At 44.3% G+C, this 22120-nt stretch overlaps 1 protein-coding gene across 2 annotated transcripts in view; it reads left to right on the top strand.

The window, feature by feature from the left end:
- Nucleotides 1-145: 145 nt before the first annotated feature.
- LOC132824791 (dedicator of cytokinesis protein 2-like) overlaps nt 146-22120 on the top strand; it is a 1235709-nt gene continuing 1213734 nt past the window's right edge. For both annotated transcript variants that reach the window (XM_060839646.1, XM_060839560.1), the window contains exon 1: nt 146-249. In XM_060839646.1, the coding sequence (XP_060695629.1) occupies nt 207-249 (43 nt within the window). In that variant the 5' untranslated portion in view covers nt 146-206. The remainder of the gene's footprint in view (nt 250-22120) is intronic.

Here is a 22120-nt window from a genome sequence, read left to right as displayed (position 1 = left end):
AATCTTAACATTGCACTTTATATTTTGACATAACAGTTCTGCGCTGTGAAACGCTTCCTTGCTGTCTCACTGATGTGTGACGTGGTTTAAGCATGTGATAGACTTACGTTTTGGCTCCTTGCAGTGAACTGAGTGTTGGGAGCGGACAGACAAACTTTTTTTTTGAGGCTGTTTTGTTTTGCTTCCCTGGGACATACATACGAGACATGCCTTCCTGGACTCGAACCGTGGATGCCAAATATGGAGTTGGTGAGTTCTGGAGTACTATTTGTGTGCCGTTTTAAACTGTAGCCTCGGGAAAGCTTCCATCAGTCGGATTTAGTGGTAGTTGGTATTATAAGAGTTGGAGCAACAGTTATTTCCTGGCCAGCTGAGTAGAGACGCTAACGAAAGAAAAGAGAACAGGATGTGGTTCAAAATAAATAGTGTAATTGAAAAAGAAAAACGATATTTTGGTTGTGAGGATTAAGCAGTGTTCCCTCAAACAGTACAAAGACAGTCCATTGAAAGAGTGCAACACACTCTCAGTTCACCCTGCGGTAGGCTCAGTCACAGTGCCGTTGTGAATTGTAGTCTCTAGAAGTGGTAGAAACTCTCCCTTGACAATCTGCAACTGGCACTGAGGAAACACCACCGAGAGAGATGTTAAGAAATGGTGCAGGTGAACCTGTGAGCATGCTAGTTCTTCCTGCAGCAGTGTCCTGTCAATGGGTGTAGCTTTGACTGGTTAAACTCCAGCACGCGTTTGGCAATCGATGAGTTTTGGCACTGCGAATTGTGTCTCAATACTCACTCTCTCTCTCTGTCGCTCACACACACTTGAGGGTCTCAAGTGCCCTCCTAAAGGAAGCACTTGAGTAAATTGCAGAGACCCTTAAGCATGGTGCCTAGACACCTGACTCACTGACAACTCTGTCATTCTGATCTGCGCCGAAAAGTGAAGATGGAGGAAAACTTCCGTCCAGAAAAGAAACACTAGAGTAATTTAGCATCTAAAACTGACCAGGAGAGAGGACGAGAAGCAGTTGTTTTTACAAAGTTCAGCAGTACAACTTATCACAACTTTTGGCAAGTGGCTTGAAAGTTGGAGAGAATTTTATGTTCTTGCTGTGTGTTGATTAGCTGCACATTGTATTGTGTGAGCATTCAGCAGCCTGTTTGAATTGGATCAGCTGCCAGGATGTTTTCAAATTGATAAGGCTTCAATAAGGTTATACTTATAATTTTTAGTCTTTCACAGCCGCCTAAACAACTCCACCCAGTTGCCCTATAAATAGCAGGGGGTGGTGCCAGAATGTAACAGATTTTTTCTGATTAAAATGTCACTATAATTCTGCTGATTTGTTTCTTATTTGTGGACTTGGTCTAGCTTTTCCTTTATCAGCCCATTGAAATTTTTGGATGGGGCTATGCCTTTATCACACTTGATAAATGTACTGTCTTGTAGATAGAACTCCTACGAAATAGGCCCTTTGGCCCAACAAGCCCACACCAAACCCATTCCCCTATCCAATTACTCAACATTTACCCTGAACTAATGCACCTACACATCCCTAAACACTATGGGCAAGTAGCATTGCCAGTTCACCCTAACCTGCACATCTTTGGACTGTGGGAGGAAACCCGCATAGACACAGGGAGATTGTGCAAACTCCATGTCAGTAGTCACCTGAGGGTGGAATTAAACCCAGGTCCCTGGTACTGTGAGGCAGCAGTGCTAACCACTGAGCCACCATGCTGCCCCACAGTAGTATGCCTTAAAGGAAGATACTATCCAGTTGACCTTTGATTATTAACCTCTTCAATACTGATTGAAATCATCTCTCTTTATTTACCCGATCAAAACCATTATCTCGAGCATCTCTCTAGGTTAGAGTGGTGCTGGAAGAGCACAGCAGTTCAGGCAGCATCCGAGGAGCAGGAAAATCGAAGTTTTTGGAAAAAGCCCTTCATCAGGAATCGAGCACTTCCGTTAAATCTCTGTCTAACCTTCTCTGCTGTAAGGAGAACAGCCACTGGTTCACTTCATATTCCTGAAGTCCCGCACAAAGCAGCAGGAGTAAACAATTTGGCACTTTGAACTTGCTCCATCATTCAATATGATTGCGGCTGATTTGATGTGGCCTTTATCCCACTTGCCTGCAGGTTCCTCTGACCCTAAATAATCACAAAACTGTTTCACTCCTCATTGAACATATTCAGTGACCTAACGCTGGGGGTGTTATTCCAAATGCTAAAACAAAACTCCCTCGTCATGGAGTCAGAGGTTTTACAGTATGGAGTAAGACCCTTCAGTCCATCATGTCCATATTGGTGGTCAAACCTCTATTAAACATAACCACATTTTCTAGCACATGGCCTGTAGCCTTGAATGCTATTACATTTCAACAAAATACTTAAATGTTATGCAGGCTCCTGTCTCTATCAGCATAAGACCATATAATAAAGAAGCTGAATTAAGCCATTCATACCATCCAGTCTGCTGCCTGGTTTGATCGTGTCTTTTCCATTAATCTTTGAGCCCTCTGCTGCAGTAAGTTCCACAGATTCACCACTCTCTGGCTGAAGAAACTCCTCCAAATCTCAGTTCTAAAAGGTTCTCCCTTCAGTCTGAATCCTCAGGTTCTGGTCTCCTGCTGAAACATCTGCACGCCCATTCTATCCAGGTTTCTCAGTATTCTGTACGTCCCAATCAGATTCCAACCCCTTTGCTGGCCTTCTAATTCCCATCAAGTGGAGGCACTGAGTTCCAGATACTCACCACCCTCTGAGTGCAAACATCATTCCTAGATTCCCCTGCTCCTTTTCTTAAAAACTGTACCTCCTATTTATTGATTCTTCTACAAGGGAGGAACGTTGTACTTGTTCTGTCCTGTTTATGCCCTCAGAACTATGCAGACCTCAATAAGATCACCTGTAGCTATCTCTGCTGCACAATCCCAGATTATCCAATCTCTCTTTGTAGCTCAGTCGCTGTATCCTAGGTTAATATCCTCGCGAATCTCCTTGGCATCCACTCCATTGCACTCACACCCTTTATATAGTGTGGTGACCAGAACTATGTGTTATGTGAGTTCCATCGTAAGCTCATCCTAGGTATTAGTTTGAAAGAGGACAGGGTGATAGTCAATGTGTTCACTTTTCAGGAGCTCCTTCAGTCTGTTATTGCAACTTAACTTGCTTCCGCAAGAGTACAGACGTGACTTTTATCACAAGGACATCATGTAGCAGTGTTGCTTTAGCTCTATCACCCTGTGCTCTGATGCATTTAATGTGTGAATTTTTCAGTATCTCTTGCCCTCCCCATCCTCAAATAGAAGTACATGAATCTTTAACAATAGAAATGACTCTATCAGGCTAATAATTCATGTGAAATCCCAGAAATGTGCCAAGATAACACATCAGAGCTGCTGGAAACCAATGAGTGACTTCTAACAATAGGTTCCACCTAACTGCTACAGCCTGCATTTCTACGAAACCACGAATTCGTCTTAAAAATGCAACAGTAATTATCTCAGCTCGATACAAATGCGGCTGTTTGCCACCAATGTTTATCAGTATCTACACATTGGAGGAGGAGAAAATTTTGAACATTTCAATAACCAATCTTCACAACCGATCATTGCCTTAAAGACAGAGAACTTGCATCTGTGTCGTATGTCACTTTCCAAGGCATTATAAAGCACTTTGCAACATATTTAGTATTTCTGAATTTAAAAAAAAAATGCAGATGCTGGAAATTAGGAACAGAAACAAAAATTGCTGGGGAAAGTCTTGGTGTGGAGGTGCTGGTATTGGAGTGGAGTGGACGAAGTTTAAAAATCACACAACACCAGGTTATAGTCCAACAGATTTATTTGAATGTACTGGCTTTTGGAGCGTTGCTCCTTCATCAGGTAGGTCATGATGAAGGAAAGTTAGTACTTCCAAATAAACCTGTTGGACTATAATCTGGTGTTGTGTGATTTTTAACCCTGGGAAAAGTCTGGCAGCATCTTTCGAGAGAAATCCGAGTTAACGTTTTTGGTCCAGTGACCCTTCCTCAGAACAGTTCTTCAGTACAGTCCATCTCTAAGGAAGGGTCACTGCACCTGAAACATTAACTCTACATCTCTCCACAGATGCTGCCAGACCTGCTGAGCTTTTCTGCAACTTGTTTCTGTTAGTACTTCTGAAGTTCCATCTTTATTTTTGGAAAGACTGCTGCAAATTTGCACTCAGTACGGACCCACGAGCAACTACATGATGATTTGTTGATGATGGTTGAGGGACAAATATTGGCCAGGAGATCAGAGTTCTTCCAAATAGAACCATAGGATATTTTAGTTTCATCTTCCAGTGTAGGCAGGTCCTTGGCTTGATGCCTCCCTAATCCAACAAGTGGAATTTCGAACAGTGCAGTGTTCACTCAGAGTGAAATTTCAGATGGCAATGTGAAGTCTAGAATCAGGAAAGAACTTGAACTCTCAACTTTATCAATCAGAAGAAACAGTACCTGTTGACCCATGGCTGACATTTCCTGTGACTGTCCCATTCCTCGTGTCAGCTATTGACATTAAAGCGTGGCACGTACTGAGTCAAAAAAGACAATGTTATTCTTTCTGCTCATTATGTCCAATGTCAGATGTATGTGGCAATTTATGGTGTTGTAGAGGAATGTTCCTTTTCCTGTCATTAATTTCAACACTTCTGTTCGTCTCGCGGGCTAATGTTTAGAATATCTCACCCCATTTGAAGAAGAAGCCAGGTTGAAGGTAATGGGTTTTCAACAATGACTTGGCAGATAGTGAATTTCTTTCTGTTTATATAAGAACTTGCCAGAATTCACTGCTCTGATCCCCCGTGGCAGGCTGACTTAATACGTGAAACTATTCATCTTAGCGTCAGCAGACTATCAGCGCAAACCCCAAACGCAGGATCAAGCAGGCAGAGCATAGTGGAACCTGATGGCTTGTGCCCGAAACATTGAATTTCCTGTTCCTTGGATGCTGCCTGACCTGCTGCGCTTTAACCAGCAACACATTTTCAGCTCTGATCTCTAGCATCTGCAGACCTCCCTTTTTACCCAGAGCATAGTGGAAATCTTGTTGGACTAATCATTCAGAGGCTTAGGCCTGAATCCAATCAGAGGTCTGAGGGGTGCTGATCCTTAATAAAAGCTGGCTTAAGTTTGACATTGGCAATGAGGAAAACCCCAAGGTGAACCTTGTAATGTGCATGATAGACAATCAAATTTTAAAAATTTTTTAAAAAGTCACTAGTTTCTATACATATAAACAAAAAAGGACACCACTTTGACTGGGACAAGCACACATTCTGGGACAGGAGAAATGAAAACACGCACAAGAATTCTTAGCGGCATGGCATTCTAACTAGAACTCCATCAATGAACACATCGATTTAGATCCTATCTACCTTTCCTTGCAAAATGACATCACCCGCCTTAAAAAACCAAGACCAATAAATAGAGAGGTAGGACATACCACCAACACTTCACCAGATACCCTCAATGATGATGTTACTTTGTCATGGTGACGAAACATCTGAAAACAAATCTTCCAGCTCAGGAAGCTAACTTGCATACTTACAATCAAATATTTTTAAACCACAGCCACTGTCATCTTAGAATCCCTACAGTATGGAAACAGGCCCTTCGACCCAACAAGTCCACACCAACCCTCCAAAGAGTAATCCACCCAGACCCATTCCCCCGCCTTTGTTTATACCTGAATAATGCACCTGACCGACACATCCCTGAACACTATGGTCAATTTCCCATGACCAATTCACCTAACCTGCTCACCTTTGGCCTGTGGGAAAAATGCTGGAGTAGCAGCAGGGAACCCACGCAGACTCGGGGAGAATGTGCAAACTCCACACAGACAGTCACCCGAAGCTGGAATTGAACCCAAGTCCCTGGCGCTGTGAGACAGCAGTGCTAACCACTGAGCTGAAAATGTGTTGCTGGTTAAAGCACAGCAGGTCAGGCAGCATCCAAGGAACAGGAAATTCGATGTTTCGGGCCAGAACCCTTCATCAGGAATGAAGCTCTGGCCCGAAACATCGAATTTCCTGTTCCTTGGATGCTGCCTGACCTGCTGTGCTTTAACCAGCAACACATTTTCAGCTCTGATCTCCAGCATCTGCAGACCTCACTTTTTACTCGAAGGTGCTAACCACTGATCCCATCACCGTGCCACCCCATCACAAAGTTTAGATAGTGCAATCACCTGGTTAGCACACAGCAAGTGCTTTCCTTTGTAATATCGGTCAACGTATAAATGCTGGTGATTCTATTTCAAGTGCTCACTGCTTTTGTTAGAAATAGTACTGAAGCTTATTTACTGTTCACCAGAGACATGAGGCTGACATCTTGTCTGAAAGGTGGCCTCTTTGCCGGTGTAGCACTCCCTCATTATATAACAAACAACAATTTATATTTATCTAGTGAATTTAACATTTTGAAACACACCAAGATGCTGTACAGGGACAATCTTAACTGTGATGGCCAGCCACTTAAGGTTAAATGATCAGAAGCTTGGTCAAAGAGGTAGGTGTTAAGAAATGTTTTAAGAGAAAAATGCAGTAGACATATGGGGAGATGTTGGGAGGGAGTGCCAGAGTTTGGAGCTGAGGCAACTGAGGACATGGTCATCAATGACAGACCAATTACAATTGAAGATGTTCAAGAGATGTTGATGAGCACAGATATCTCATGGGGGTGGAGGTGGTTGTGGGATTGGAGAAGATATGAGAGTTATGAGGCCATGAATGAATTTAAAAAACAACAACAAGAAATTTTTAAAATCAAGACAGTGCTTGACCAATGCTAAATTTGTCAGTAAGCATTTTGGTGAAAATGGAACAAGTTCTTCCATGAGTTAAGACATGGGCAGCAGAGTTGAGAATGTAGAATGTGGGAGGCCAATCAGAAAGACATTGGAATAATTAAGCCGAGAGCTCGTACAATCATGGGTAAGTGTCTCAGTGGCAGATTATCTAAGACGGTAACGGTGAGGCGAAAGTGGGTACTGCAGGTGCTGGAGATCAGAGTCAAGATTAGAGTGGTGCTGGAAAAGCACAGCAGGTGAGGCAATATCCAAGGAGCAGGAAAATCGATGTTTCGGGCAAAAGCCCTTCATCAGGAATCCTGACAGGATAATGGTAAACCATGTTATTGGTGTTGAAGGACATGGTCATAGCGAAGGCATGGATGTGAGGTCAGAAGCTCATCTCAGAATCAACAGTGCTACCAGGACTGCAAACAGATGGATTTAATGGTAGAATTTCCAGGGAGAGATTGGGAACTGGCTGTTAAAGCACAGATTTTTGGAGCAAAGACTGAAAACAATGGCTTTGATTTTGCCAGTATTACACTAGGGGAAATGTTTGCTTACTCAGCACTGACATCAAATCGTTTAGAAATGGTGGTGGAACTGAGAGGTGAGCACGAGCTGTTTATGTGGCAGAGTCCTGAAATGGGTCATGAATCTCCAGCCGAGGAGAAAGTGAGGACTGCAGATGCTGGAGAGTCAGAGTTGAAAAGGGTGGTGCTGGAAAAGCACAGCAGGTCAGGCAACATCCGAGGAGCAGGAGAGTCAAAGTCTTGGGCATAATTCCTTCATCAGAAATATGGAGGGAAAAGGGATGAGAGATCAATAAGAGGGGATGATCAGGAGTGCAGGTAACTGCAAAGGTGATAGGTGGATGAAGGTGGTTGCATGATTGTGATTGATTAGATTAGACTTACAGTGTGGAAACAGGCCCTTCGGCCCAACAAGTCCACACCGACCCGCTGAAGCGCAACCCACCCATACCCCTACATATTACCCCTTACCTAACACTACGGGCAATTTAGCTTGGCCAATTCACCTGACCCGCACATCTTTGGACTGTGGGAGGAAACCGGAGCACCCGGAGGAAACCCACGCAGACACGGGGAGAACGTGCAAACTCCACACAGTCAGTCGCCTGAGTCGGGAATTGAACCCGGGTCTACAGGCGCTGTGAGGCAGCAGTGCTAACCACTGTGCCACCGTGCCGCCCAAAATTGGTCAGTGGGGAGGGTGGAGCAGATAGGTGGGAAGGAAGATGGACGGGAAGGACCGTTCAAGAGGGTGGTGCCAATTTGAAGGGTTGGATCTGGGATGAGGTGGGGGGAGGGGAGATGAGGAAACTAGTGAAGTCAATATTGATGCTGTGTGGTTGAAGTGTCCCGAGAAGGAAGATGAGACGTTCTGCTGCCAGGCGTCAGGTGGCTTGGATTTAGTGGTGGAGGCAGCCCAGGACTTATATGTCCTTGGGGGAGTGGGACAGGGCGGTGGGTTTGTTTGGTGTGTGTGCATCTCCTCCACTTCTGCCCTTGAACCCCATCCCTCCAATCGCAACAAGGATAGAACTCCCCTGGTCCTCATCTTTCACCCCACTAATCTCCAGACACAGCACATTATCCTTTGCCATTTCTGCCACCTACAATCAGACTCCACTACCAGAGATATATTTCCCTCTCCATCCCTATCAGCAATCTGCAGAGACCATTCCCTCTGTGACTCCCTCGTTAGGTCCACACCCCACAAACCCACCCCCTACTCCTGGCACCTTCCCTTTCTGCCAGAGGAGGTCTAAAACCTGTGCCTCGACCTCCCTCCTCACCTCCGTCCAAAGCCCCAAAGGATCCTTCCACATCCAACAGAGATTTTCCTGAACGTCCACCCACCTGATCTATTGTGTCTATTGTTCTCTATGTCGTTTCCTCTACACCGGGGAGACAGGACGCCAACTTGCAGAATATTCCAGAGAACATTTCTGGGGCACACGCACCAAAGAACCCCACCACCCTGTGGCCGACTACTTCAACTCCCCCTCCTACTCCCCCAAGGACATATAATTCCTGGGCCACCTCCACCGCCAAATTAAAGTCACCTGAAGCCTGAAGGAAGAATGCTTCATCTTCCACCTTGGGATCCTTCAATCACATGGCATCAACTTGACTTCACCAATTTCCAAATCTCCCTTCTCTCCCAATCTCATTCCAGATCCAGCCCTCCAACTTGGCACTGCCCTCTTGATTAGTTCCATCTGCCCATCTTCCTTCCCACCTATCAGCTCCACCCTCCCCACCGACCTATCACAATCACCTCTACCATCTGCAATCACCAATCGCCTTCTCACCTATCTTCCCCCCCAACCCTGCTCACCCAGCTTTTTACCTCTCATCCCCCTTCCCCCTCCACATTCCTGATGAAGGGCTTATGCCCAAAATGCCAATTCTACTTCTTCTCAGATGCTGCCTAACTTGCTGTGCTTTTCCAGCGCCACACTTTTCTGCTATGAATCTACAGCCTTCTGTCTTTGTGGTCAAAATGCCAACTATTGGGCCAAGGCTGACAACTCACCTCTGAGACACCCGGACCAACCAACCCAACCACCCCATGGCTCGACACTTCAACTCCCCCTCCCACTCCACCAAGGACATGCAGGTCCTTGGACTCCTCCATCGCCAGACCATAGCAACACGACAGCTGGAGGAAGAGCGCCTCATCTTCCGCCTAGGAACCCTTCAACCACAAGGGATGAACTCAGATTTCTCCAGTTTCCTCATTTCCCCTCCCCCACCTTGTCTCAGTCCCAACCCTCGAACTCCGCACCACCTTCCTAACCTGTAATCTTCTTCATGACCTCTCCGCCCCCACCCCCACTCCGGCCTATCACCCTCACCTTATCACCCTCACCTTAACCTCCTTCCACCTATCGCATTTACAACGCCCCTCCCCCAAGTCCCTCCTCCCTACCTTTTATCTTAGCCTGCTTGGCACACTTTCCTCATTCCTGAAGAAGGGCTCATGCCCAAAACGTCGAATTCTCCTGCTCCTTGAATGCTGCCTGACCTGCTGCGCTTTTCCAGCAACACATTTTCAGGCTTGTGTATTTGCTATTGTGTGGAAGAGGTATTCTTTTATGAAGTGACATATTCTTGAAGCATTGACAGAACATAGTGCCACAAACAGTCGTTTGCTCAGTGCTGAACATCCAAAGAATCCTAGAAAGTTAACCTTATCCTTCAGCCCAACACATACTTTTGAACAAGGCGTACAAAATGAAAGCTCGGGAAGGCTTCTCGGGTAATTTTATTTATTTTTTTTTCTCTTCTTTGGAGCAGAGTGTGGTAGTTCCCTCAGCTGTTGCCAGATCAGAGATGAACTTGTTTAAACTTAACAGAGACAAATGGGACAAATGCTGGCAAATTAGACTAGATTAATTTCTGGTCGGCATGGACAGGTTGGACCGAACTGTCTGTTTCTGTGGTGTACAAATCGATAACTCTATGATGATGAGAGACCATAGCTAGGACTATGAGTTCACTGTGATGAAGTGAAAGCAAAGAATTCCCTTTCCCCAGCCCAATGGCATTGTGGGTCTATCTACAGCACGTGGACTATAGCGATTTAAGAAGGCAGTTCACCATCATCATCTCAAGGACAACTAGGGATGGACTCTAAGTGATTCCCACATTGTGTGAATGAATCATAAGACAAAATTGGAGGGGAGAGAAGAAGAGAGCCCCTCACTGCATTTTGACTCTCATGTTACACATAAGCTAATATCGTTAGCATGTAGGTCAACAGAGCGCAAGTAGATCTTGAGACCAATATTTTTACACACAGCCACAAACCAATGCGACTGTGGTACATAGAAAGCTTCACATCTCCCAACTCAAACTTGTTCAACTTGTGGATCAGTAACGTTTTAGATGACCACTTTTTAAAAGATATCTTAACTAAAAATAGCCCAGGATATTTAAATTGGTTTCCACTTGTCTCTCTTGCGAATCTCATACGTGTCATTTCCCCAGTGTTCTTAACCATGTCAATGGCTCAAAGCTACATAGAGATGTCCAGCCACAAGGGTGAAAGCTGCAACCCTGAACAAAACACCAATTACGTGAAAACTGTCAGTGAGGACGCACCAACAAAGTCGGAGGACTGAAGGTGCACTGTTCAACTTTAACTGAATGGAGTAGAAGGATGACGTGTTTGTGCTCTCTGGTTGTTCTAAAGGGCTTTACAGTGAATGGACTGCTGTAGAAGTACAGTAACATTATTGTGACATGCAAAATGTAGGCAGTTACGCAAAACATCATGAGGAAAATGCTCAAGCAATCCATTTGAGTGCTATTGGTTGAGAGAAGAGTTTTCATTGATGTGGGAGGGTCATCTGTGTCTTGCTGGTCACCTGGACCAGCAGAATCTTTACTAGTGGAAGGGAATGAATCCCCACTGAGAGCACAGAACAGGCCACAGTCGTTTCATGCTTCCAGGAGCGTGCTGAATGCAGGACATCTGCCCCCTCTCTATGGGCAGAATATTCATCTCAAAGTGTTACCAATCAGTCTGCCAGGCAGTACTGACCGTACCTGGCACCATGGGAAGACCCCCCCCGCAAGCTCTGTCTGGTTCACCACCATGTAAATGAGAAGGACTGTACACAGCTAGGGATGTTTGAAAGTCTTCATCACCAAACTGGGAGGGAGCACTCACAGAGGGCAAACCCTAGGGTAAATATCTGCTTTGAAAGGGGAGGTCCTCAAAGGAGACACCCACATTCCTGCTCAAGGCCCACATGAGGTAACCTAATGGTCTTCCTCTCCAATATCCCGGAGATTGAATAGGAAGAGGCCCTTGACTGGCACAATTAGGGAAAGGTGGGTGGGGAGCTGAAGGGCCAGTAAAACTGCTGCAGGTTAGTGACACTGATGGCTTAGGGGTATTATCACTGCACTATCAATCCCGACATCCAAGCAATGTTCTCGGGACCTTGGTTCAATACCCATCATGGTGGAATTGAATTCAATTTTTTCAAAATACTGGGCTTAGCAGTCTAATGATGACCATGACTCCATTGCCAATTGTTGGAAAAATCCATTTGGTTCACTAATGTTCTTGAGGAAAGGAAGCTGCCATCTTTTACCTGCCTCCAGATCCACAGCAATATGGTTGATACTTGATTGCCCTCTGGGTAATGAGAGAGAGGCAATAAATGCCGGCCTAACCAGTGACACCCTCATACCATGAATGAATTAAGAGAAAGGTGTTTGGAGAAGGGTTGGGGAAGAAAATAGGAAGACCACTCTAAGAATGATACAGCTCCTCCCATACCAACGACCATAACATTTCTGCTAATAGACTATTGCCTCTTGTGGTTCAGGAGCTGCAATCTGCTGTTAGGCCAGACAGTGGCTAAGTAACGTATAGAATTCACTAGCCTCCTTCATCTCTCATTTATCCTTTCAGCTCCCTCTATTTGCATTTACTTCTTCCCAAACCATCCCAGCCAATTAGCCTTGAAAGGGCAAGTGATCCTCTCCCTGCCACAGGATATTAAAGAAGGCATTTGGTATGCTTTCCTTGATTTGTCAGAACATTGAGTATAGTAGTTGGGAGGTTATGTTGCAGCTGTACAGGACATTGGTTAGACCACTGTTGGAATATTGTGTGCAATTCTGGTCTCCCTTCAATTGGAAGGATGTTGTGGAACTTGAAAGGGTTCAGAAAAGATTTACAAGGATGTTGCCAGGGTTGGCGGATTTGAGCTACAGGGAGAGGCTGAATAGATTTGGGGTTGTTTTCCCTGGAGCATTGGAGGCTGAAGGCTGACCTTATAGAGGTTTATAAAATCATGAGGGGCATGGATAGGGTCAATGGACAAGGTCTTTTCCCTGGGGTGGGGGAGTTCAGAACTAGAGGGTATAGGTTTAGGAGAGGGGAAAGATATAAAAGAGACCTAAGGGGCAACTTTTTCACGCAGAGTGTGGTACGTGTATGGAATGAGCTGCCAGAGGAAGTGGTGGAGGTTGATACAATTACAACATTTAAAAGGCATCTGATTGGGGTATATGAATAGGAAGGGTTTAGTGGGATATGGGCCAAGTGCTGGCAAATGGAATGAGATTAAGTTAGGATATCTGGTTGGCATGGGCGAGTTGCACTGAAGGGACTGTTTCCATTCTGTACATCTCTATGACCCTATGTGTCAATGAAGTCCATCAGCCTTCTGACGATTCTGATTGCTTCTGAGATATCGGATAGAGTTTGAGATATGGGACTGATTCCAAATTCAGAAGACGGGAGAGTGGCAAGTGTGACTTATTCAAGAAAAGAAGTAAATGGGTGGCCAGCAGAGCAGAGGACATTTAGTCTAACATTAATGAATAACTTCCAATGTCTGAAATTAATTTAAAATGAAGATGAGAGGAACTCTTTTATGCTCTGAGGGTCACGATTCTTTGGAACTGTCTACCCTCCACCCCACCTACTCTCAACAAGAATGATGGAGGTGGGGCCAGTGAACATTTGTAATTTTGGAGAACATTTGCAGTTCAGGTTGTGGATCAGGTTGTAAGTTTGCTCGCTGAGCTGGTAGATTTGTTCTCAGACGTTTTGTCACCATACCAGGTAACATCATCCGTGAGCCTTTGATGAATCACTGGTGTTCTGTTCCTATTTCTGTCTTGGTCTGTTGTGGTGGGTGATATCATTTCTGGTGCTTTTTCTGAGAGGTTGGTAAATGGAGTGCAAATTGACGTGTTTGTCAATGGAGTCCCAGTTTGAATGCTGGGCCTCTAGGAGGTCCTGCGCTTGACTTCATTTAGCCTGTCCCATGATGGATGTACTGTACCAATCGAACTGGTGTCCCTCTTCGTCAGTGATAGCTGGTCATGTCTTTTGGTGGCTAGTTGATGCTCATGTATCCTGATGGCTTGTTCCCTGCCCGTCTGTCCAATGTCATGTTTGCTGCAATCCTTGCAGGATATTGTGTATCATGGGGTACTTTAAATTCACCAGGAGCTGTTTCAGTGTAGCGGTAGGTTTGTGGGCTACCATGATGCCTAGGGGCCAGACTAGTCTGGTCGTCATCTCCAAGATGTCTTTAATGTATGGCAGGGTGGCTAGAGTCTCTGGGCATTTGTGCCTTCCTGATTATATTGTATAGGTGGTCTTTCTCGGCTTCTCGTAGTTTCTGGGTACTGCAGCGTGTTGTGAGTGATTTAAATAATGTCTTGATGCAGCTCCATTTGTGGATGTTGGGATGATTGCTCCTATTGTTGATTGGCTTTCCTGTAGATGATGGTGTGTATCTCTCAGACCCATAGTCTCACTTCCCGGTACACCGACATACAGACTAGCAAAGGAACTGCAGAGCAAACTGAAACACCTAGTGGAAAACTCAAGACACTCCATCCTCTCCATCCAGGAATTCCTTAACATCATCAAAGACACTAAGATAGAGAATGACTAGTTATGGTTTCCTTCTACATGACAGCCCTACCCATGTCAATGAACATCAAAGAAACACTGGCCCCACTGCTAGATGAACCAAGGACACAAACACCTGACAGCACCAGCTCCATCAGGAAGGTCAGCATCCTCAAACTAGTATAGCTGCGCCTCACTGCCCACTTCACCTTCAATGATAAGACCTATAATCAAATCAGTGGGATGTCTTTGGAATCACCAATATCAGGGCATTTCGCAAAAGCAGTTACGCAGAGGTTAGAACAAACAGACCTTCCTGTGACCCGACCCAAGCTTTTGGTCTAGAATATGGATGACACCTTTGTCATCAAGAAACACAAAACAATTCGAAGAAATCCACAAAAAGATAAGCAACATCCTTACCGGTATAAAGCTCACCAAAGAGGAAGAGAACAACAGCAGACTCCCCTTCCTCGATGTTACAGTAGAACAAAAAGCCAATGGCGAGCTGCAGGCCATCATCTACAGGCAAGCCACACACACAGACTAGATACTCAACTACAGGAGCAAACATCCCAATACCCACAAATGGAGTTGCATCAGGACATTATTTAAATGAGCCACAACACACTGCGGTATTCAGGAACCACAAGAAGCCGAGAATAAACACCTATACGATATAGGAGGTAAAAACAATGACTGCAGATGCTGGAAACCAGATTCTGGAAGAAGTTTTCCTCCTCTCTCTACAAGAATCTCAGAGTCCCTCTCCCACTGCAACTCCCAGGTCATTTCCTCTGCCCTGAAGCTCCTCAACCATATCCTGAAACAAACTCGGTACCACAGCCACATTTGCTTCACCTTCATCCCCTCCCCCACTCACCCATTGTACTCTACGCTACTTTCTCCCCACCCCCACCCTCCCCCAGCTTATCTCTCCATGCTTCAGGTTCACTGCCTTTATTCCTGATGAAGGGCTTTTGCCCGAAACGCCGATTTCGCTGCACTTTGGATGCTGCCTGGACTGCTGTGCTCTTCCAGCACCACTAATCCAGAACCTATACAATATATTCAGGCACAGCAAGTACCCGACAAGCACAGTCCACCAATTTCTACACAACAGACCTAAATAAGAAGACTCAACATGCCCAGAGACTGTAGCCAACCTGCCATATATTAAAGACATCTCTGAGAAGACGACTCAGGTCCCTAGGCGTCATTGTAGCCAACAAATCTACCGCTACACTGAAACAGCTCCTGATGAATTTAAAGGACCCCGTGATACCAAATATCCTGCAAAGATTGCAGCAAACATGACATTGGACAGACGGACAGGGAACAAGCCATCAGGATACATGAGCACCAACTAGCCACCAAAAGGTATGACCAGCTTTGAGTAGTATCCATACACACAGACGAAGAGGGACACCAGTTCGACTGGGACAGTACATCCATCATGGGACAGGCTAAACAAAGACATGCATAAGAATTCCTAAAGGCCCAGCATTCAAACTGGGACTCCATTAACAAACACATTGATTTGGACCTTATTTACCAACCTCTCAGAAAAAGCACCAGAAATGATATCACCCATCAAACTAGATCAAGACAGATAAATAGCAAGCAGGACAGAACGCCAACGCTTCATCAGAGTCTCATTGATGATGTTACCTGCCATGGTGACTAAATGTCTGAGAACATATCTACAGCTCAGTGAGCAAACTTACAATCTGTGAACATTGTTAAGGCACAAAAAGGGAGACTGTTGACTAATAGGGAGTCAGTGGTTAATAAGGAATGGTTGTGAATGTGTTGAGGCTGCAATGTCATTCCTTACTGTGACAGTGCATTGGGAATTAAGCCCCATTACTCCTAGAGTCGTCATAGAAGTTAGATTTTAGAAAAGTATGGAAAATTTCACAATTGACATCTTCTAGTCTCAGGTTGGCAGAAAGCACAAACCAGGTGTATGTACTCAGCAAAACTGGCTTTTTATTCTTCATGAATAGACTTCGGTTGTTGGTAAATTATCATAAACCACCCACCTGTAACTCTACTAATTAAAACCCTAATCCCCTTTCAAAATAAAACAACACACACACACACACACTCATCCTCGCTTGCCCTCTCTCTGTCTATAATTGTACACACAGGAAATTCTGCGTCACTGGTCATGGGTTCTGTGGGTCTTTGTTTGGCTGATGACCCTGACACACATCTCCCAGCCCCACATTTGGAACCCTTTTCTGGGGCATGGAATGGTCCTTGACATCAAGATTGCTGGCGTTCATATCTGAGATTCTTTTCTGTACATCCTCTTACTGATGGGTATCCTTGAAGAATTATTGTGTCTCTACATGCAGAAGCTTCCTCCGAGTTAGTTTCTTCTGAACAAGGGTCTCCCATGTGTTGATATCGTGCAGACACAAAGATACTGTAATGGACAGAGGGAAAAACAAGGAAAGTGGTTTCCTATTTTCTGTTCGTAAGAATCACTGAAGTGATCCTAATGCTGCATGTGTTGATCAGAACATTGCTTCTCAGTCACCTTTCTCTAGATGCTTCTACTAGTTTGCAAGATTTGTAGGATGACTATTTCATTTTTGAAACATCTCAGACTTTTCTTTGATTAGATTAAATTCCCTATAGTATGGAAACAAGCCACATGACCCAACAAGTCCACACAGACCCTTTGAAGAGTAAGCTACCCAGACCTACTAGCCTACTGTATGACTAATGCACCTAACACTATGGCTTAACCAATTCATCTAGCCTGCACATAGTTGCATTGTGAGAGCATCCAGAGGAAATCCACAAGACATGGGGAGAATGTTCAGACTCCACACACACAGTCGCCTGAGACAGGAATCGAACCTGGGTCCCTGGTGCAGTGAGACTGTCATGCTAACCACTGAGCCACCATGCCGCCCCTATTAACTAAAGCATCAATGAATTAAAGTTTACATCAACTGATGGTGGAAAGGCAAACTGATTTTCTTCAGGCTTAAAGTAGTTTTCTTTTCCTATAGTGAACAGTGAGCTCCTCACCTGATAATGAGCAAAAGCTATTTAGCTACTTGAGAACAAATCAGATAATTGTGGCCAGGCAGAATACCTTCATCATTGATAATTGGTCACTTTGTCCACAGACCAATCCATACCTGTTGCTAACAAAAGCTCCATCTTGATACAAACCCTTCAGTTCCAGTTGACCTGCAAATACCTTAGTAATTCACAACTGTGTAAACAATGCTCACAAAGAGAATCAATTTCCTTTCAAAACATGGCGGTTCTTGCAATCTCTGGTTTAAAATAGTCTTTTCTGACTTCAGAACACAATTAAAGTAAAATGCAAAATCAAGAGACACGGTCTTCACAATAGTCAGGTCACTCATAACCTTATAGAATGGCAGACCAATTTGAGGGGCTGAATGGCTTATTCTACTCTTTGCTGGTATGTTTATAGACCAATGGTGGGCAAGGTTTTAGAATTAACATTCAGAGAAAAAAATCAACAGGCACTTGGTGAGATTTGATTTAATGAAACAATGCCAGCAAGGATTTATAAAAGGAACACATTCTTGATTTAATCAAATTAATATTTTGATGAAGTCACAGAGGAAGGGAGTGTGTAAATTTATCAGTATAGATTTTTTAGAAAAAATAATTGACAAGGTATTTCAGAAAATGGTGGTGAGAAAAATTGAGATTTGTGGAAATTGAGGACCATTGTTAAGTGTTTTTTTTTATGAAAAAGGTTTTTGATCGATTCATGGCATGTGGGTATTGTTGGAAAAGCCAGCATTTATTGTCCAGTCCAAATTGCCATCGAGAAGATGCTCAATTTTGGATTATGGATTGGAATTTCAAAAAATTGCCAACGATAATAAGCATGAAGGAGTGGCAAAAGTTGAGGGTGATCCTAATTGTCTGCAACAAGATACAGATATGGGCAGACAGGTGGCAGATGGAATGGAATAAAAAGTACTGTGAGATGATTAACTCTGGCAGATGCAGAGGGAAAGGCTATACAACCTGTGCTATAAGAGAGTGCAGGAACAGAGGGACCTAAGGGGAAATGTGCATCCATCTTTGAAAATGACAGACATATTGAGAGAGTGTTGAGCAAAGCAGATGGGACCTTGGACATCACGGAGAAAAATATTGAGTGCAACAGCGTGGAAGTTAAGGTGAACCTTTAGAAATCTCTGAGTCTATTGTATCCAGTTCAAGTCACTACGTTTGGTGAAGGTGACCTTCAGAGTGTGCAGACATGATTTACCAGAATGCTCCCTGGGATGGGAATTTTAGCGACAAGGGGAGGTTGGAAAGTTTGAGAGTTGTTACTTCTGTAGCAAAGGAGATTGGATTAGATTACTTACAGTGTGGAAACAGGCCGTTTGGTCCAACAAGACCACACCGAACCCCTACATTTACCCCTTCACCTAACACTGCAGGCAATTTAACTTGGCCAATTCACCTAACCTGCACGTTCTTGGACTGTGGGAGGAAACCGGAGCACTCGGAGGAAACCCATGCAGACACAGGGAGAATGTGCAAACTCCACACGGAGAGTTGCCTGAGGCGGGAATTGAACCCGTGTCTCTGGTGCTATGAGGCAGCAGTGCTAACCACTGTGCCACTGTACCACAATGACTATGACAGGTTTAGAAAGTGCAGAAACGGAGGTACTCTTCCTATTTTTTGAGAGTGCATGAACAGTTTTGAGCAAGGGGAATTTGAGGAAAAAGCTTTCCATGTAGTGAGTGGTAATGACTGCTTCTTAAGTACAGTGACGCGGGAACAATTGATAATTCTCAGAGGGATTAAACCTCTGCAGATATAGTGATCAAACAGGGCAATGGGACTGCCCAGATTGAGTCCATCCTGGCTCTCAGGGCATCCAGGGCATCCCACCCAGACCCAGACCTCCACTCCCCAACCTATCCCCACATTTCCCATGACCAATCCACCTAACCTTCATATTTTTGGACAGTGGGTGGAAACTGGAGCACCCAGGGGAAACCCATGCAGACACTGGGAGAATGCGCAAACTCCACACAGACAGTCACTCGAGGCTGGAATTGAACCAGGCTCCCTGGCTCTGTGAGGCAGTAGTACCAACCACTGTGTCGCCCCTAATATCCTCTTCAGATTTGTAAGTTCTCCACAGTAAATTATTCTACAGCCCAGTTCTTTCAAGGAACAGCTTGTTCACTTGAGCATTCCCCAACTCAGCATTACTCCGCATTTCTTCTGGTATGGTCTTTCTAGAAACACAGTATCCCACAGGGTGCTTCATCACAGACAAGTAGTATTGGAGGAATACAGGGCATGACCCTCTTTATAACACTAGATGCTCTGTGGTTTGTTTAAATGTCTGTTTGAATGTCAATAAATGGGCAATTGGATGGGAGGAGGAGGACGCAATAAAGTGGGTTTGGTTGGGGTCAGTGAGAAAGATTGGAGAGTCTAGGTGTGTGTGAGCTATAGAAATATAGAAAATAGTAATGGGTAGGCCATTCAGACCTTCGTTCAATATGATCATGGCTGATTGTCCAACTCAATTCCCTGTTCTTGCTTTGTCCCATAAACTTTCCTTCCTTCTGCCCCAAGTACAATGTCTAACTCTGATCTGAAAGCATTCACAGTTTTCGCCTCAACTGCTTTCTGAGGCAGAGAATTCCACAGGTTTCCCACACTCTGCATAGTCGGGGGATTTTGGTTCTTGACTGGGAGTGTATTTGTGGGTGAGTGTGAGTGTTTGTGGAATTGGAGTGGGTTCCAATCTGCCTAACGTTTCTTGAGTGATTCTCCTCGTATGTGTATTGGAGCTGTCTAGACTTACTGACGTAAAGTCAAATTTGCAAATATTTGGAGTAGGTCCCATTCTCTCAAATCCTTACAGAACCCTGTCTATAGATTCTCAACATTCTCAACAGACAACTGGAGAAATAATATTCCAGTTCAGGCTGAATGAGTGTGTTAGAATTGTTTAGCCAAGCGTACATTAACTCTGTATTGGATTATCATCCCTAAAATGTTTCCACTTTAAACTGACTAATTTATTGTTACGGAGTTTATCTTTGCACCCTCTTTTTAAGAATCCTTTGGCAAGAGCCCTCTTTGGAAGCTGTTGGAGTGTGTGTATATTTCCAGTGATTACTGTCTGAGGCATGAGTGTTTTCACAAATATTTTTTCTATGCTAAATTCCAAACCTCCTTGTTTTGAATCTACATGTGTGCACACAGTGCAAGACACATGAAATAAGGATTGAGAGACATGGGAGAGGGTGCAGAAGGGTTTCACAAGGACGATAAGAGAATATAACTGTCAAGAAAGGCCGAACAGGATGAAGACTTTTTCTTCAGAATGGAAATATCTTAAGGATGATCGAACAAATGACTTCAAACTTATGAATTGATGAATAGGGGAGGCTTGGTGAAGATTTTTACATTTAGACAATGATAGCACTGTGCAGGCCCTTCAGCCCTCGATGTTGCGCTGGCCCGTGGAACCAATCTGAAGCCTATCTATCATACACTCTTCAATTTTCATCAACATGTCTATCCAATAACCATTTTAATATCCTTAAAGTTGGTGAGTCTACTAGTGTTGCAGGCAGTGCATTTCATGCCCCTACTACTCTCTGAGTAAAGAAACTACTTGTGACATCTATCCTATATCTATCACCTTCAATTTAAAGCTATGTCCCCTTGTGCTAGCCATCACCATCCAAGGAAAAAGGCTCTCACTGTCCACCCTATCTAACCCTCTAATCATATTGTGGGACAGAGTAAAGTGAGTGGAACCATAACAATATGATCGGTAAGTCCAAGTATGACCTGAAGACATTGGAGCAGAATTCAGCCTCTCGATCCTTTGGCTGCATGACTGTATGACTCTGCTCCACCATTCGATCATGATTGATATGTTTCTCAACCCACTTCTCCTGCCTTCTCCCTGCAATCCTTGATCTGCTTACTAATTAAGATCCTATATGTATCTCTGTCTTAAATATTCTCAATGACTTGGCCTCTACAGCCCTCTGTGGCAATGTGTTCCACAGATACACCACTCTCTGGCTGAAGAAATTTCACCTCCTCTCAGTTCTATGAGTTGAAACATTTTCTGCATGTCTACTTTATCCAGGAGTCACAGTATTCTGTAAGCTTCAATCAGTTCCCCAGCTCCTCCTCCTAAACTCCATCGAGCACAGACCCAGAGTTCTCAACCACTCCTCATTTGAGACACCCTTTATATCCAGGATTATTCTGGTGAATCTCCTTTGAACTCCTTCCAAAGCCAGCACATCCTTCCTTAGAGATGGGATTCAAAACTACTCTCAATATTCCAAATGCAGTCTGACCAAAGGCCTGTGTGACCTCAGTAGTACATCTCTGCTCTTATATTCTAGCGCTGTTGAAATGAACACTAACATTGCATTTGCCTTCACAACTGCATGTAGACAGGGCGGTGAGGAAGGCATTTGGCACACTTACCTTTTTAAGTCAGAGCTTTGGGAGTAGGAGTTGGGACATCATGTACAAAACATTGGTGAGGCTGCTTTTGGAGTAACGTGTACAATTCTGGTCATCCTGATTTAGGAAGCAGGTTGTTAAACTACAAAGAGTGCAGAAACAGTTTACAAGGTTGTTGCCAGGTGTGGAGGGGTTGAGTTGTAGGGATAGGCTGGGACTTTTCTCCCTACCGCCTTGGAGGCTGAGGGTCGAGTTTTATAAAATCATGAGGGCATCGGTAAAGTTAATAGGGTAGGGGAGTTCAAAACTAGGAGGTGTTTTTTCAAGTGAGATGAAAGAGGTTTAAAAGGGACCCAAGGAGCAACTTTTTCGCACAGGGTGGTGCA

This window comes from Hemiscyllium ocellatum, chromosome 1 (genome assembly GCF_020745735.1).
Source record: "Hemiscyllium ocellatum isolate sHemOce1 chromosome 1, sHemOce1.pat.X.cur, whole genome shotgun sequence".
In the NCBI taxonomy this organism is placed as follows: Eukaryota; Metazoa; Chordata; class Chondrichthyes; order Orectolobiformes; family Hemiscylliidae; genus Hemiscyllium; species Hemiscyllium ocellatum.
This window is presented reverse-complemented; position numbering and strand designations above follow the sequence as displayed.